Source organism: Aulostomus chinensis, chromosome 14, assembly GCF_037954235.1.
Source record: "Aulostomus chinensis isolate RoL2024-O1b breed Wild chromosome 14, RoL_Achi_v1.0, whole genome shotgun sequence".
Taxonomy (NCBI): domain Eukaryota; kingdom Metazoa; phylum Chordata; class Actinopteri; order Syngnathiformes; family Aulostomidae; genus Aulostomus; species Aulostomus chinensis.
Genome location: NC_141333.1, coordinates 12,308,762 through 12,327,173, shown reverse-complemented (window position 1 = coordinate 12,327,173; position 18,412 = coordinate 12,308,762). Strand labels below are relative to the sequence as shown.

Below are 18,412 nucleotides of genomic sequence, written 5' to 3'. Positions count from 1 at the left end.
AGCAACGTTTTCATGTATGGCGTTTAACCAAAAATGTGGGGAAGCTTTTATGCTGTGAGCCTTTTAAAACAGTGCATTTCAGTTATCCATAGTGTAACAATAACCCTGGCCAAGAGAAAAATGGGGATGCGTGAGGGAATGAAATAAATGACCTTTGTGAGCTCGGCTCAGACCGTGGCCATTCACTCTTGGGCAGAAATGTTCTGTGTTCTGCTGCATGCTGCTATCAAAAGACTGCCTGTGATCAATACATCACCTCTCCACATTCAATCAACTCATGGTGCGGCTCACAATAACCTGGGCAGTAAAAGAGAGGGACGACTGGAGGAAAAAAAAAGCCTGAATCGTGAACCTTCTTTTATATTACAGACGGCAGTGAAACTATGTTTTGTTTCGCAGCCATCAGCCATTATTTCTATCAGACGCCTGCATGAGTCAGACGGTGGGGGAGGAGGGGAGGGACAGGAGGGTGAGGACTTTTGAAAAACCCTTTCACACAGCCTGGAGTGGTGACATGGATCCAATGAGACAGAGGAGAGGGACACAGTACTTTAAAGTAACCTAGCAGCACGGCACATGTTCCCACCCCCACCGACATGCTTTCGGAGCCCTTCCCGGGGGATCCTCCTCGCTAGAGCAGAGCTGCCTTGCCTTATCCTTCACTCTGTCTTTCTGTCTCTGAATCATCACTGCAAGCCATGCAGAAGCACCTTGCCACACTGGGACTAAGGAGAAAGCTTTTTTCTGAAGTGGACTGTGTGTGTACACACTGAACTCCAAATGAACTGCAGGGGATAAAATATTAAAGGTGCAGATGGAGCTGTCCAGATGATAAGAACTGCTCGCGACGTGTCATGATCCAAGAGGCCTTGTGCTGAAGCTATCTCAAGCATACTAATGGCTCCCCCCCTCCACTCATTACTTCCATGTTCCCCTTTCATTGAGCTAATACCCCCTGTGCCCAGAGACAGGGCAACCTCTGCCTAAGAACAAGGATCTGAGTGCCTTCCACCAGCTTTTGTTTTCAGTCTGGCATTTAGGACCTGCTCCAGCCAGAAGGAGAAAAATAAAAACAGGAGGGAGAAAGAGAGGAGAGAAGTAGCCATGAGAAAGTAGGACCCCCCTAGGTCAAAATGAATGTTCTTTGACACAAAAATACTTTGTGTGGCGGGTGGGAATCCACACATGAGCCACAATAACACTGTTTTCTCTCATTTTCTGCTGCTCATGTGCCTATTCTCCTCTCCCTCATTGACAAGGACAAAGCCAATTTGTAGAGAAACCCGGGTCACGGGGTGGTGCAGACAAACCTTGCTCCTGCACGTTCCCCTGAGATCATCCTTTCCACAGTACTTTGTCTTTTTTAGTCAATTGTTGCACAGAACCAGAGGAGCAGTGTGCAATGCCCGAGCTAGTGCTGCAAAACCTCATTCCTGTCACACTTGAGCTCTGCTACAATACATTAGCTCCTCGCGGGGTCATGATTCTATCTCTCCGGTCATCACCATCGGGATCCTGATCATCATTTTCACTGCAGACACATTTTTCATGCAAATCATTGTAGGAGCAACATACGATTGGAAAACAATGAGGGTCCAATTTAGGAGAAGGAAACATATTCCTGTGTGGCTGACAGAGCATTTGCTGAGACAGGGAGAAATACACGCTTGTTTTAATGCCGTTCGCTCAATTATAAGCTCCCACATTCGAACTGGGCGCTGAGAGGAAATAACATCAATGAAACAAAGAAAAAACCAAAAAAACAAACAGGCGCGCACACACACACACACACACACACACACACACACACACACCAGATCTGTGCACTTCCTCCTCCATTTTTAAAGACTACATCGAGTGGCAATGTCTCTCTTTGAGAAAACTGTGAAATACAGTTCAGCCAGCAGATTCTTCTTTTATTCATTCTGTTACCACACAGGCAAAGAGCTGGACTATATCTTTACTTTGAAAGCTGCTAGTGGTCTGCCAATGGTGTACATAGACTTGCTGGAATTTGACATGGGTGCCCCTTCGCTGCAGTATATTTCCATTGTCAGTTTGATGTTCAGCAGAGGTCACCGCATCTCTAGATACAGTGCTGATCATTATGCCGGATAATGAACAGAGTACTGAACAAATGTAACCCATCCTTCCCTGCAAGATAAGTTTGCAGAGCTTCCTCATCCCTCAATGTAGACGAGGGCAAAGCAAAACACGGTATTGAAGGTAGAGAGGATTTATCTAAACCACCCCCATTTCTTCCGTTCTTTTTTTTTTTCCAGTGGCGGTAAGACTCCCCGCGGTCTCATTCTTATGAGCATCTCTGATGGAGCGGGAGATAATGATGTCATGACCAGTAAATAATTGCATGCCTCAGTGGGACATCTGTCAATATGATATGCTATATGTCCTTCACCCTTAACGGCCCTTGACCAAACAGAGATGCGCCTTTGCTTTTCTTCCTCTCACTGACAATGTCACTGCTATTTAGTATTAGCAGACTACACAGAAGAATGCGCAGGAGGAAAAGAGAGAGTAGAGGAGTAGTTAGAGTATCTAACAGAGGCTTTTTTAAAGTACGGGCTGGAAACACACTCTTGTTTACTTTTTCTTTCTTTATTGTGAGGAGATGATTTACTTTAAATAGTATACATGAACAATGTGAGACTTCATGTTGTGTAAAGTAGGCTATCAAATCCTGATCTGTGTCAGCTGGTGAGAGAGAGAGAAAAAGAAAGAGAAAGACAGAGAGAGAGAGAGAGGGAGAGAAAGATTGTTGTTGGATGCTTCAAAAATCTTTGCTTTGGGAGAAAATTAACCTGTCATCACATTGGGGACTGAAAGCCCCCCCCCCCAAAAGGGAAAAAAAAATCCTGCAGATTTTCTTCCTCCGCTCAACCATCTCACTTCCTTAATCTCTCCCCGGCATCTCTTTCATCTCACCCTCTCAGCGCCTTCCTCACTCTGTCAGTCTCAGTATTCAAAGGAAGTAAACTTACCATGATGATAAAGGTGACAGGTCCTATAAAACTCCATATGAAATGATTATCCACACTTAGCCAGCACCTATGACAAGGAAACACACACTTCAGCTTTAGGCAACACACACATACATACACCCATTAAAAAAGCAATGTCTTCTTGCTTCTGAACGTGAACATAAATATGTTTTTTTTGTGTGTGTGTGTGTGGGGGGGTTACTTGGGCTGACAGCAGTGGGTAATTTCTAGTCAATATTTAAACCTGGAGAAGCTTTCAAATGCTCCTTTCACAAGTTGAGCATTAATACAGTTGCACAAAACAGAGGGAAGACCCTAAGTAGCCCCACTTGATAGCTAAGACACGGCCATTAATCTATGTAAAAGGCTTTTTCTGCACAGTGCTCCTCTCTTTAAGAGAGCATTTACAAACAAGAGGTCACAGGAGGGTCTTTGAGCAGAAAGGCATTAATGTAGCTGTACACCCCCCCCCCCCCCGTCCCCCAAACCACAGTGTTGAGTCTGTTAGCCACTTTGAAATTACATAAAAAATTGAACAGCTGCCCATCCCTGGCGAAAGGAGCTCAAATGTTTTGGTGCTGTCTCCAGGGAATCACATGAGGCGCTGGCAGAAATGAGGAGAAGATTTCTTTTCAAAAGCTGCCACGTACAGACACAGCAGGTAAACCCACGTCCGGCGCCTCGACGCTGTGTTTCCAAGGATTTGTTCTGAAAGACACACTTACGCTTTCTCAGTCCCGTAGCTCCTGTAGTCAATAGCTGCAGAGACGCCGACCACAATGGCAGGAAAGAGGTAACCAGACACGTAGTAGTACTTTTTCCGTGAGTATTCGCTTTCAAAGACCTCAACAAGCATGAGGTACAGCTGGACCCCCTCAAGACACATCCAGGAGAACGACGCCAAGAAGAAGAAATGAAGGATCCCAGCAATGATGGCGCATCCAATCTGAGTCACAACAATCAAGACAAACAAGGATTAAGGGATAAGGGCAATCAAAAGACAAAGATGGAATGAAAATATGATCCAAGATCTGGTGTGAATTTTTTTTTTTTTAGATTAACTTGTAATTCAAATAGAATTTAAACATAAAAAGATGTATCACCATAACAGCTTCTTTATCAAAAAAATGTATATCTTTTATATCAAATCACAGATCACACATTCGTATGAATATTCATTCACCACACGGGCTCTGTCGATGCGAGGAAGGTTAGAGTTAGTAGATTAATTCATAAAGCTCAGAATCTCTAAGGCTTTGATTCCCAGCTTCCAATGTTGGAAAAAAATGTTCTTGTGCCCCTCCAGACTGAGGAGAAAATGTAGGTGAAAAAAAAAAAAAAGTTAAAAATGGTATGCTGCAGGCTCAACCATGGGAGCTGTGGCTTTAAGTGAAAAAGAAAAAAAACCCTGTCAAGAGGAGGACATAGCCCCTTAGTAATCTGTATTAATGGCGCTGTCCCACTCATGTCATGTCAGGGACAAGAAGGGAAGGTTAGAAACAAACAATGCTTAAAGTCTCATCCATTTTCCTCTGAAACGTCTTTTGCTTTGTTTTGGAGGCGGGGTGGGGGGTTACGAGGAGATATAGTGAGAGGGAATGAATCACAACCCAATCAATAGGGTACAATCCTTCCAGCTTACCCTGGGTTCCGTCATATCGACGCCAATTAGGAATATTAACTCTGCAATGAAGAGATTGATGCACAAGTTCTTGTGGATGGTGTTGCGATCACTTTGCAGGCCTCGGAAGAAGCAGAAAGTGAAGATGCTGATGGTGAGACAGATGAGGGACACCACGATGCCAACACGGGTGATGACAGTCAAAAGCAGCTCGTGCGGTCTGTTAACCTGGGGGACGTGAAAGATAAAGGGCCAAATTACAAAAACACGGTCTTCATTTGAAATCCGCATGTGTGTGTTTGTTTGTTTTTTCCATGTTCCCTCTGTGACAAAGGTTTCAAATTATTTGTGACATTCATTTAAACGCATTAAAACAATATATTAAAACAGATATTACATGAATGACTGATTAAGGACAGCATGGGGAAAATAATATTTGCTAATATATTATTTCAAATTGTTATATGCTCATGTAAAAGTGGAGAAAAAAAACCTAGCTCACGAAGCAGCATGGAACCGATTTCAAAGAGCTCTCGAGGGCCATTCACAGGTTAATGCATCTACCACAGAGTCTGGCAGGTGTGCAAAAGCCTCTCTTTTGTTCCAAGCAATTTATGAATTAAAGTCCATTTTTATACAATACTCACATGCCAGTTTTACACCCCAAAAGAATTTTTTTTTAATGCAGTCTTTTATTTTTTCCAGTCTAAAAATGAATCATTAAGCTAAGCTATTTGAAGCACAAAAAAAGGTTTGTTTTTTTTCTCTCGTACTAAGAAGGTGACACCTTAGGAACATAGCGTCTTCATTTGTCGAATTCAGACTGCTAAAGTGTTAGGATGCATTTTCACACAGAGAGATGAAGCCTGTGGATTTTCTACTTTATCGTTTTCAATGAAATGGATTCAGTTCCACTTTTATTAGTAGGAATAACTTCATTGATCCAAAACTGTTGTGTTACCGCCTTTAAACTTTCGTTCTGGCTGTTGTTGGTTTTTTTTTTTGGCAAACAAAAATCTGTTTTTTTGCCACTCACATTTTTAACTCACATCCATTTAAGGGTAAATCTAAAATTATATATATATATATATATATATATTTCAGCTGAAAGAAAACATACAAGTATTTGATAGGGTAGGGAGGTTTGAATGAACGCAGCTCATCAGTAATCGGAAGATATCGGCCATTTTAAATATATCGCTATCAGTCCAATGGCTTATATTTATTTACATATGTTTTGCTCAAGTCTCATCTTAACAGGAAGCTATACATAAATTACTTTTGGGCTTTTCAAGCCTTTCGGAAATAAAGAAATACTTTTCCAAATTAATAATCCTTAGATTGGTTTTTCAATATGTACGAAATGTGAATATCACGCGCTAAACATCACCTATCAGCCAGAGTCACTTGTAAAATATCAGCATGTATCAAAAACCAACCAGCATTGTGCAAAACCATTTACCTTAGAGTAGCCAGAGGAATAAGTTTGAGAGTCGGTAAGTCAATGAAAACTCAAATGTGACATACTGAGATTTTACGGTGCGCCATGAGGATGGCAAAGTTGGTGAGGTGGCTGCAGGAGCAGGTGGTGTGCGTTTTATTGGAGTCCAGGAGTCTGCAGCCTTGGGTGGACCAGTAGCCCATCATACTCCTCTCAGAATAATTCCAGAAGGAGCAATTGGAGTTGAAGTAGTGCTCCATCTGCAGATAACAAGAGATATGGTTAAGTGTCCCAATAATTGACTGCCTGGAATTGAAGTACATGTAGAACACAGAGGCCATTTACCCCCTACTCATACAAAGTATTCTTTTTCTCACACTGATACGGATGAGAATTTTTCACTTCACAGCTCTTATGAGGCAATTCATATGTTGTATCTCATTTGGCACATGCTTGCCAAATCAACCGAAGCATAGTTAGTTATATGAGGATTTAATAACAGAGGAGCATAATTGTTTGACAGCATGTCTTTGGAATTGCACAATTTCTCTGATAAAGAATGGAGTCACACATTGGCCCACTGGGAACTCTAGTGACAACTTTAAAAGACGAAAGATAATTGGTGCTCCAGTAATTTCATCCTAGATTGTACAGCTAATCTAGGAGTTAATTTCCCCCACTATAAAAGAAAATGGGTATCATTTATATCCCAATGTTGATTAAAGAATTAGTTTTCATTAAGAATTCACTTAGGTTCTAAAGGCTCCTTTAATTTGATGTTCAATGACTTAAATAAACTGCAGACTGACCTAGCCAGACATTTACAATTCAAATTGCAGATCTCTGTCTACTCTGGATGTTCCCTCCCGGTGTTTTTAATATGACCTCTCCATTCATTCCAGCAGGGACACTTACATCAATGTGCTCCAGGGTAAAAACCACCGGGTCATTAATGAACACACGGCTGGATTCTTTGTTGATTGAGGCAGCAATGATGTCAGAGTTGACGGATACGTTGCGACCTGAAGCTTCGTTTTCCATCTTGATGGTGGCGTTTTCTGTACTGAGGAACTGACCCAGATTTTTGTAAAGCACAAACACCAGCTTGGCAACTCCTGTTTAGAGACGGACAGATAAATAACAAAAAAAGGAAGAAAGACACGAGAGGGTTAAGGGAAGAAAAAGATTCCTGAAGCATTTCGACGATACAAATGTGATGGAAAAAAAATGAGTAGAACACATCAATTCAATTTAAATATTCAATATAAAACACTCCAACAATTGAAAAGGAAGAGAGAGAGAGAGACAGATGGGTGAAAAGCAAAGACAGAAGGTTTTTAAATGTGATCTCTTGGTTTTTTTTTGGTTTTTTTTTTGGCCCTCATCACAGTGCTTGAGGGGGTTTTCGGATGAATTGTTGTTCAGAGTCATATTTGCAGAGAAACAAGCACCAGAGTAAAGGCCAAACACACATTTCACAGTCTTTACTCTCTGAATTACAAGAATATGATACTGACTGAGTTTCTTTTACTTTTAGGAATCTTACCATTCCGGCTGTTGAGCTTCACGGTGTTGGCCGAGAGCTGGATTGAGATGCCGCCCTTGCTGGATTGAGGGAATTTAAAATCCTGCACTTGGCCATCCGTGCTGAGTACATACACATCCAGGACTGTCAGGTGAAGATGAAGGGGGGAAAAGAGTGGAAAGAGCTTAAAAAAAGATGCAAAAACATTCTTCCTGAAGGGTTACATCGACCAAAGATGTCTTGAATCTTTCTCATCTGTACAATTAAAAAGTGAATCCTTAAGTGATCAATTGATTTTTAGCGAACATTACGAGTGGCAATAAATGAAGCGGCGCACAAAAAAACAAAAAGAATTTTAAAAAAACTGAGAAAGAGCTCTTCTTGTGTGCTCTAACAGCTGAAGAAAATGAGGGGAAGAAAAGGAGGAAGAGGAGGAGGATAAACAACTCCACAGCAGGCTAATGTTCACATTAATGTATAGAGTTACAAGGTCTAGACGAATACATTTATAAACTAAGCATGCACAATAAGAGAATCCAGTCTATTTAATTGTTTGGTATTCATCACTTTGTCAGTAAGCGACTCGTTAAACGTTATACGCGTAGTTTTCTCTTCCCTCGAGGTTTAAATGCTGATGATGAACACAAAGTCCTTTTTTTATTATGTGGCCGATCACAAGATTTTTTCCCCCCTCTCTCTCTGAATTGAAAGCAATAAAATTAACAGAGCTGGCATCAGTCATGAGGACATGCCGTTTGCTTACCACAACCCACCCCCCCACTCCCCCCACTCACTTATATTGTCTGCAGGAACTTTGACAATGGCAGGCTCCATGAGGTTGTCAGCAAGGACGAAGGCCCCTTCCTCCAAGGTATCTAGTAACATGGTGGCGGCGTGTGTTTGCTCGGTGCTGTTCATGTCGTGCCATGACTTTAAAGCCTCCGGTCGCAGCAGGTTATCTACAGTGTCCACAATAGCCTGTGTTGAAGCATTGAAAAAAACACACACGTGAGCCACTCGAGTGGAAATGAGGATGCACACATGAGTAGTGGACATGCAGAAATGAAATGGGTATAATGCTGTGCTGAGGAAAAACATCAGAGATTAAAATGATTAGAAAAGAATACTTTTAAAATACATATATGGTATTATAGACATGTGATGAACGAAATAGATGAGGGAGGAGCTGCAGAGGGAGGGAGGGAGGAGCATCACTTGGGAGGGGGGGGTGGATTCAGTTTCTTTTTCAAGGACGCTTCATCAGGGCAAACACTCTGTATCACAGTGTGCTTAGCAGTTCTGATGCGATCATAGGATATTAGGGATATACTTTCCTCATTAAAGTTCCCTTATTGCAAAATTCAGTTGAGCATGTGGAAACTTGGAGCTGCAACATTCTCGTGCATACTAAAATGCAAACACTAGTCAATAATAAACTGAAGCCAAATGTCGATCCTTCAATTGAGCTGCTTCTCCTCATGCAGATATTTCTCCCGCCTTTTGCAACCTGAACCCGCTCCTGGACAGACAACAGATAAATTGGGCGTCGGATCCAGGCGACGCTGGGTTTTCTTCAGGAAATAACCAAATCAATGTGTCTAATCAGGTAATCAATGCCAGTGATGGGTGATGCAAAAGGGGTGGAGTGGGGTGGGGGCGGGGTGGTGGTGTGTGGGGAGCGGGCAGCTAATGTGATGGTGCATCAAGTATGGCAGATCTCAGATACTGCTGAATCAACAATGTCTGTCCCAGATCCTCTCAGTCCGGACCGTCTTAAAAAAGGAAAAGGTTGTCATCTCCACAGGCATGACTTACCTACTACTGTCACTACCTCCGCTACACGTTGTGACATTAAAACGAGAAGATGATGTGACAATTCAGGAGGGGTGGCGTCACTATATATATGCATTTCTTCCTTCCTTCCTTTAGCTTTTTACACGCTCACGGCCATTAACTGGCTACTCAGCTCAATCCATTTTAATACCCTCCCGAAGGAGAGATGTGGATTGAGGGGGGTGACATTGGTGGTCGGTGGAGGACACGAACGTCCCTCATGGAAGAGGATATATATGGCTGAAATACCTTGACGCGCAACCTCATACTATTCAGGAAAAGGGAAAAAAAGGGAGCTTTGATCTATCAAAACCGTGTATGCTACACATGAGGTCTAAACCCTGCGTCCTTGTGAAACACGAGCAACAATTCTTACTTTGCAATAACGGTAAGATGTAACTTGACGGTCCTTGAAAAAAAAGTGTTCAAAAATCACAATTTGATTTGATATTCACAAGTGCTTTACATTAAAACGTTGTTACAAGCAACAGATATTTCAGCAAATAAATGATGAGTAGAATACAAGAAGGGAACGTTCGTTTGAGTTGCAGTGTTACGATACCAGACGTGCAAATTGTAATAAGTAAAAATGCCGCATTGTTCTCAACATAGAAAGGGAGGGAGGGACACACAAGACAACATTCAAAAGCCATCGTCACATTCGGAGATGACTTGTGTTTTACTTTGGGTATGACTTGCATGTGTTTAAGATAATTAACAAACACAAAAAAGAAAAACAAAACAAAACAGCCAGGATGGAGAAGAGGGAGTGTATGATAGTGCAGAGCATTCATGCTGCTGAGCTGGAGCGTGTAGCACAAGAGGAGAGGAGGGGCAGCATAGCATAGCAGGCAGTAGCATTGCTCCAGTACCTTCATGTATGCCCTGCATGTCCTTTCTCGTTTTTGAAGCTTTTTTTTTTTTATTGTGACAAGAAAAAGAACAGATACAAAATAGACACATAATTTGCAGAAGTTCATGAATTTGAACTCAGTGGAGGCATTTGTCATGTACAGTAAAAGCACCTGAGCCTTGAAACTTTAGTTATTTTGAAAAAAATTCACCATCTCCTTTTTTTGTTGTTGTTGTTGTTGTTGGAGATGGTTACCTTGTTGAAGCTCCGCCCTGCCGAATCCTTCTCGCTGGGTCGAAGTTCCTGCAACTGAGCATCCAGAATGTCCACCAGTTGCTCCATTAGACGCACCGAGGAGCTGACGTCCCCGGCAAAGATTGGGCCTTTGGTATGTTTGGCTAACTCGTTGGCTAAGTTAGCAGCATTTTCACCGCTACGGATCTGCAGCCGAGGAGAGGGGAGAGAATGAAGGAATGTTCACAAGAATGCAAGACACTCTTGGAGGGTTCTTTAGAGCCCTGTTTTTGACATCGAATCACACTTGAATGAGTGCTTGAAATGCCAGTCAGTTATTTAAAAAAAAGGAGCCTTGATGTTTTCTTCTCATGGAGAAGTTGCCATGGTTGTAATTCAAAAACACAGACAGCTCAGTGTGATAACTGCGCTTACATCGATGACACACATTCAAAGGAGAAACAAATGATACATCTTAATGTGGAGGACTATGAGGCAATACAAGTACTGCATATACCTGACACGTCCTTTGGAATTTTCTAATTCTGATCTCTTTTTGCCATGTCGCACTGTAAACCAGAATATCTACTAAATAAATGACTGATGAAATTATATAACGTTATGGCTTTAAAACAGCAGACTCGTGGCCATTTTTTTTTCTAACTGTAAATCCCATACAGGGAGATGGTCCTATTATTTTGTCTACTTCCACAATGTTTTTAAGAAGCACATTCAACTTAGAAACAAAACAGTGAGACAAAGCTCATACAGACCTTCTGGGCTACTTGGTTGACCCAGTGGGAAGTACAGTTGCTGAGATCAGGGCCCTTTGGGTGCCAGGCCCCAGTGGAAAGGACACATAAATAAGAGGCTGTGCCTGACAGGGAAAACAAGAACAGAATAGTCAAGTTTAATCAAGTCAAATTTGTTTCCCCACTCAGTCTTTGAAAAGGCAACAAAGGACAAGGATGCTGATAAAAAGAACCGATCGCACACGAACAACAAATAAACATGCAGCTTCTTCGATTCATCTGAGAATTACCGCACAGACAAATATGCTCAGAAATATCAGTATATGTTTTCTTCCCTGTGCAGTGATTTCTCAAAGTATTTCCAGCGGCTTTGTGTCTGTTTTTTGCTGGAAATGGGAAGCTATTTTTCCTGTCCTAATTAGCCCTGTGCCTGATGAACTCTGAGTCCTAACACAATTTCATACACAATCAAATGAGAGAGAGCATGTCGCCACGCAAGCTCCAGGAGAAACAGCTGAGCCAGCTCCACTGCTACAGCGCCGTTACAGATTGCTTAATCATGTTTCGACACAGCAACAGCAAAAAGCCTAACACCATTATAGTGTCTTCACCAATTCCCCACGCACCCATTAAAGCCTGTGCTCTTCATAGATTAAGTGATCATTGCATGCAAGAATATCAGACAAATCTAACAAACTCAGATGTTCTCCAGGGATGCTTTCAGGTCAGACCACCCTGAGGTGAGAGGAGCCCTGTTTACCTCGTGTTCCCTTAGGACAAGGTCGCTCCACGAGCATGCCCCTTTGGGTCTGAGGCCACATTATGTCTCTTCTCTCAGTTGCCTCACAGAAGCGCTCAGGTAAAGGGAACGACTCCAGGGGTGGAGGGGAAGTAGTCTGTGGAATCACAGGAGGCGGTTTGGGCATTCCCTTGTTGACCTCCTTAAGCCCTGTTGTGGTGGTAGTGTTGGCCACACCCCAGTGCACGGTGGTTGTTGTGGTGGTGGTTGTAGTTCTTTGCGGCTGCGGGGAAACGGTGGCTTCTGACAGAGGTGGAGCTGCCAAAAGAGAAGATAAACAGCTGTTATGTTTGGGTGGGGAACTATTTTAGTATGTGATGCAGCGAGAAGAGAAAAGAGAAAACATTAATGCTTCTATGATTTTGGGACATGTATCAATCTGCATAAAAACTTTATGCAGCGCTGTAACAAAAAAAAGAATAAAAAAAAAGTTTATTTTGAAGTGAAGTTGCAGTCTAAGGTCAGCACATTTATACGGCACCCCCACAAGGTGCCTATGTGGCGCATATGAGCTACATTGCTAACACTTTAGCAGGTGTTCAAACTTGACCTTCTGGTAGGCAGACGCCCTGGTGTACTTCTAAATCATAACAGTTCCCCCTGTGAGTAACATTCCTAATTTTTTTTCTCATCATGTTCAACACTGTAATGCTTATACATCCAAGTATCCTGTTGTGTAAATTGCTGCTAAGTGCTTTGTTCAACAAGCGTATTTGCCTTCCCGTTGACTATGGCTTATCCAAGGCACTCAGTCTGCAGCGAACAAGACAATAATTACAGTAACATCCTCCTAGCTGGCAATCATTCTTGCCTGGGAGATTTTGTGGCATGGCTGATTAAATTTCAGTGGAGCACCACAGAACCTGCATGTGTAGTCATAGTGCCTGAACATTCTTTTTACAGCTGTTTCTCCCAACAACTCCAACTCTGATAAAGCAGGTGTGCAGTAACTCATGCAATGCCTCAGGCAAAAACAATATGTTTCTGTCCCCGGAAAGTAGAAAATAGTACACTTCTTACATTTAACATGAGTCACTAAGGAAAAACTAGGAAGACATTTTTCATGTGACACATCAGAGAAGTAGTACTGTAATTACATTTCATAAAAGTTGAACATGGGGGAGTTTCATAGATTAAATGTTGATAAACACAAACTAAACGATATAAATTTGTTCTGCAAGTACGAAAAAAAAATGTTTGCTGTTTGAATTTAAAAGGGTTGGTTTTATCAATCACAGGGGCTCTGATTGGAATGCAATGAGCATAGTGAATCTAATCGCATTTGAGCACTTTGATTTCCTCCATTAGGCTGCTTGTAGAGCATGCAGAGAATGTGAAGAGGTGCTGTTACACTGCTTGAGCTGAGCACAGCCCTTCGCAGTAGTACAACCAGCAGTGAAAACATCGATGAAACCCAGTCAAAGAGAAAGGGGGGGGGGGGGGGGGGCTCACCACAAACGCATGATGATGACAGGAAAATTTAAGAAGAATATAGCTAAGATGGAGGAGGAGGACAAGAAAAGAGTTTCTGGAAGATTGGAGGAAAGAGAGCCAGACCACAGGCAGTAACACCTCCATATCTATTGCAATCCATTGGATAATAGGTCTGACTGATAGCATCCCCCCCTCTGACCCCCCAATACATACTACCGCTATCACCATAGACCCCACGGTGTGGATGAGAGAGTTGAGCTGAGGAGAAATCGCCTTTGAGGCTGGCTGCACCCTGTGGCGAATTAGGCTCTATTGACCAGAGGAGATGACTCTATGTGCTCACTCCATGTGGGGCCTATAGAACAACATACACACAAACACACACACACACAAGCAGGTGACTTGAAGGTGTAAGACAGCTGACTGGCTGTATGGACACTGAGCTGAAGGCAGATCTGGCTTCCTGGCTTAGCCTCAGCCTCCTCTGCTCTCCTCCCTCCTGCCTTTCCTGCATCCTTTTACTCAACACAGTGAATTTCTCGGCTGCACAGCCTGTCAAAACGGGCGGGAGAGACAATCTATGCTTAGTGTCCTTTCAGCACTAGCATTTAGCTGGCTGGGAAAAAATGCCTGTCTATATTCTGCACCAATACCCTTCATTGCTATAACCATTATTTTACCATGACTCACTGAGAAGACTTACAGAGGTGAAAGCAGTCATCACAAAAAAAGAAGGAAAGAAAGAAGAAAAAAAAAGCTTTGCAAAGGTTTGGTTAGGTTATATTCAGTAAAGACAGCATGTAAAGAAAATTCATGTGTATCCACACGGTGTGTATATATTTTTATCATCATTTTTACCATTTTTTTTCAAACATCTGGGTCAGAGTTGCTTGGCTAACATCCAAACAAATTCCCAAGAAACTGTGGGGCCTTTTATAGGTCTCTCATTTCCAAAGAATGAAAGATGATAATGTTAAGATCCCTGTCTCCATGGGTGGGGAGTTTAGAATCTCGACAGAAATAAAATGAAAATGAATTGCTGTTTGGCAGCATGATTTAAGATAAACGGCTTGCACCTACAGCCAATAAATCAAAGAGCCATCTGCTGTAAACCAAGCACATTCCTTTAGCATGTCAACTTACAACTATATCTTGTCTACATCCCTCACTGGAGAGGGCGGCTTGCCATGGCTCGCTGGGATGTTGAGCTCTGTGGTCTAGTTACAACATGTACAATAAAACCTCTTTAGTGCTATTTTTTTCTTCCATCGCTACCTTCTATCAGCAGTGAAACCATGGGGGTAATTAATGTAGACTGGTAATACTAGGTTACAATAATGTGTTTGGCTTTCATAATGCGTTCCAGCGTTTCCCCCTGCATGCAGAAATATGACCGCTGCCGCTGCTGCATTCTTTTTTTTTTCTTTTGAGGAGAGGAGAAGTGGGGGTGGAGAGGGCACAACTCTTTAGAAACTAGCACTATGTTATTTTTGGGCGTTTCATATCCACGTCAATCACTCACCTGTGTGTAAGGCATATAAATGAGAAACGTGTCTGACTTATTTTACATCAAGAGATTTGGCAACATGACTCATTTTTGTCTTACTGTGTAATGCTGCCCAGCATTCTGCAAAAGAGGAAGGTAACCTAAAAGCACTTTTAATGTTTTGAGCGAGCTGTTCCAGCTTTGTCCATTTCACTTGGACCGGATGATTCTGGAAAATTACTACCTCTGCTTCCATGTCAGAGGCTGAATGATGGTTTCCTCCAATCTGTCCCTGTGTACCTTAATACATACGGTGAAGGTGTGTAATGTTCTCAGAGGCAGAGACAGAGTGTGAAAATCAGCACACTTGAAACAACAAACCCAGTAAACTAGCTGGCGATGCTAATCACAAATTCTGAAAATTAATTTGATTTCAGAGGATGTAAACCTTGAGGTGTGCTCACAAGTATATATAGCAAACTCTCTGAAAAATAATTCAGTGTGCGGGTTATGTGCATAATATTAGCGCTAGCGCGTGTGACAGTGCGAAGTTAGCAATAACATCGGCGTGTAGCATTTCTACAGTTTAGCCTCGACTGTCTGTGGATAAATGCTCCGATTTCTCAAGACCAGAGACAAGACACATCGTATCCTGCTGCTGCTGCTCCTCAAATTGGTATCATCATCATTGATCCAGGCTAATTTTAGTTGGACTGAATTTTAAGGTGGAATAGCTATTTACATGTAAGTTGCCAGCAAATGCACATATTTGATCAGAGTACAGAAATCGTATCATAAAAATGGTCATAATCTTTTTTTTTTTTTTTTAAATCCCCCTTGATGAAAATACTCCTTATTTCTTCACTGCGCACCAGGGCCACTGTGACGATCTCAAATGGACTAATTTCCTCAGAAGGACACTGTTACACATTATTCCTCAAAAGAAATGCCGTCACTGGAAGCTATTTGTTGTATTTAGGCTCTTTTGCAGCAAGCGGACAAATAGAAACCAACCAAACTTTGAACAAACACGCACACACAAGCGTCACCTCAGCGACTATGACTCCATCCTAGGGGAAACACAGCATTACATTTGAGAGGGATTTCCCCAAAGCAAACTGGATGGGTTTGGCTTTGGGTAATGGGGACGGCGTGGATTTGCTGTGCCAATGTCAGGACTGTGCTAGACAGAAAAGCTGTGCTGGCATTCCTAAAAAGTCGTCATCCTCATTTGTGTTCAGTGTCATAGAATGGGGCTTGTTGTTAAAAGGCTTCATTAACGAGAAACAGAATGAAAAGGACATAAGTGAAAGGGGCTAAAATAATCCTGTTGGGAGGTTTCACTTCATGTTTATGATGTAAACTAATCCTCTTTCCTGTGTGAAAAAGAGGCTAATATTAATGTAGGCTAGACTTCCCAAAGAGATTCGTGCATAAACAATACAGCCTCCTGACCACTGCAGCTCCTGTGTACATTGTGTGTCAGTCCATAATCCTGCCAGCAGAACAATAATCTTATTACCTTTATGCCATAGCTTGGTTAAATTTAATCCAATGAAAGCTGTCAGGAATTAACCCACAGGTATTAAAACACTTGTTCACATAGATGTCTGAACGGACTGGTGTTTAAGCGGCCACTGTGAGGAGTGCGTCTGGTAGCACATGTCTGAGTGTCTTTTCTCCATACAAGCTTTGATTATGACAAAAGACTTGAATCCCACTTTTGGTGTGTGTAGTGAAACCAGGACAGGATCCTTGATTATTATGTCTCTGCTGCACTCAGCCCAAGGGGAACCTTCAATTAGCTGTCATAGAGTGTGAGCGCGTGGAATGATATTCTCCTAAGCACCGCCAATATTCAGGGCAGACTTATTCATAACCTCTTTGTGTGATTCAACGCCCACACATTGTTGCACTTGAATGTATCTCAGTGGTTTCTGTTATTACCGCTGGGGTTATAGGTCTAAGACTGATGACAGACAATGAGACAGCAATCCAAGAGAGGGACTCGGCTTGTCGAGTATTGTCAGAGCACATGTGTGCGTGCACACGCACACGTAAGCACTCAGAAACACACACACACAATCCCCAATGAGACTTTACAAGGATTCAGTAGTCGTACGAAGGTGACAAATGAAAACAGACAGCATGTGTGTCTTTTATATTATGCTTAATGGCTTTTCTTTCAGTAGGCACCACATGGTTCTTCATCAGGGTAATGTTTCACACACATTATCAGGTGCTGTTTATCTTTCTAGGGATGTGGGGGGAAAATTGTTAAGGGAACATATTAAGCTTGTTTCACTTAATTTGCCACATAAAAAGTTAAAAAGACTGATTCAATCTCTTTCATCCCCTCCTTTTGCTCTGCCATGGAATAATCTCATGACGATATGAAACGAGACAGTTTAGGAGATTCAGCTCTTTGTTCCCGTTTTAAGGGAGACTTAGGTCTTGAAAAAAAGGTAAAAGAATGATGTCTTTTTTTTGTAGGTTGGCTCTTGAGTGGTAATCATCTCCTCCTGGAAGAGGAATCGCAGGAGTTAATAAGTCAATGGAACCTCAAACAATTCAAAGCCTGTCATTAGAAAGGAGCCATGCTCGGTCTTTGTGAAGGGACAGAAGCCAGTGGAAATGGAAAATAAATGAATAACCTATCAGTTTTCGGGTCATTCACCGTAGAGCATAGGTTAATTGAAATAAGGTGTTGAACTGTGAAAAAAAAAAAAAAACAACAAAAAAGTGTAAATTACTTCCTCCGCTAATGCGGCTCGGCTGCTGAAATATCTTTTGCAAGAGTGCGTTGCACTTATTGGTCTCCGGATGTAGCCTTGCTTCCAAGTTCATATGGAAATTGAGTTGTTCTTGAGTATGAAGTAGTGTGATGATTTATAATATGTTTGTGATGCATTTTGATATCTACCAATAATAACAATAATACCCAAAGGAAATTGGATTCCACGTCTTTCACTGTGGGCTGCATTTGTAGGGGAGGGGAACACAGCATTTGATTGCTTGCGTATCTGCAGTAAATATTAAGAAAGCTGAGTGAAAAAATTCATATCATTTCCCATGAGTCACGTCGGTCTGATGGAACGTATGATATGTATACCAGCATGTCTTAGGAAACAAAACCTAATAGCTGGATTATGTCACTTACTATTTCACAACACACATTGATTCATATACGGACACAAGCATGCAGGCAGGCGGAATGCACACCAACATTCACCAAAGCACACTCTTATACCCCCATGTAAACATTCGTATACACCCTCACACACAAAATGACACCAAAGTATAAAGAACAGACATAGCAGCTGCCAGACTACAGCTTGCTTTTTTTTTCTCTGCTTGCAGCTTTCTCTGTACTGTACGTGCCTCAAATTTCAAGTATTAACTCCAAGAGTGCCGAGCAGACTGATATTTAATGCT

General features: G+C 42.0%; 1 protein-coding gene across 17 annotated transcripts in view; it reads right to left on the bottom strand.

Moving 5' to 3' along the window:
• The window catches only part of adgrl2a (adhesion G protein-coupled receptor L2a), a 96,187-nt gene that overhangs the window by 11,904 nt on the left and 65,871 nt on the right, over positions 1-18,412 (bottom strand). For 12 of the 17 annotated variants that reach the window (XM_086225405.1, XM_086225397.1, XM_086225392.1 and 9 more), the window contains 11 exons: positions 12,019-12,315; positions 11,280-11,383; positions 10,528-10,713; positions 10,292-10,330; positions 8,381-8,564; positions 7,608-7,730; positions 6,977-7,176; positions 6,148-6,321; positions 4,642-4,848; positions 3,725-3,945; positions 3,000-3,066 (listed from right to left, as the gene is read on the bottom strand). In XM_086225405.1, the coding sequence (XP_086081531.1) occupies positions 3,000-3,066; positions 3,725-3,945; positions 4,642-4,848; positions 6,148-6,321; positions 6,977-7,176; positions 7,608-7,730; positions 8,381-8,564; positions 10,292-10,330; positions 10,528-10,713; positions 11,280-11,383; positions 12,019-12,315 (1,802 nt within the window). The remainder of the gene's footprint in view (positions 1-2,999; positions 3,067-3,724; positions 3,946-4,641; positions 4,849-6,147; positions 6,322-6,976; positions 7,177-7,607; positions 7,731-8,380; positions 8,565-10,291; positions 10,331-10,527; positions 10,714-11,279; positions 11,384-12,018; positions 12,316-18,412) is intronic. The other 5 variants (XM_086225407.1, XM_086225393.1, XM_086225406.1 and 2 more) reach the window with 1 other exon arrangement.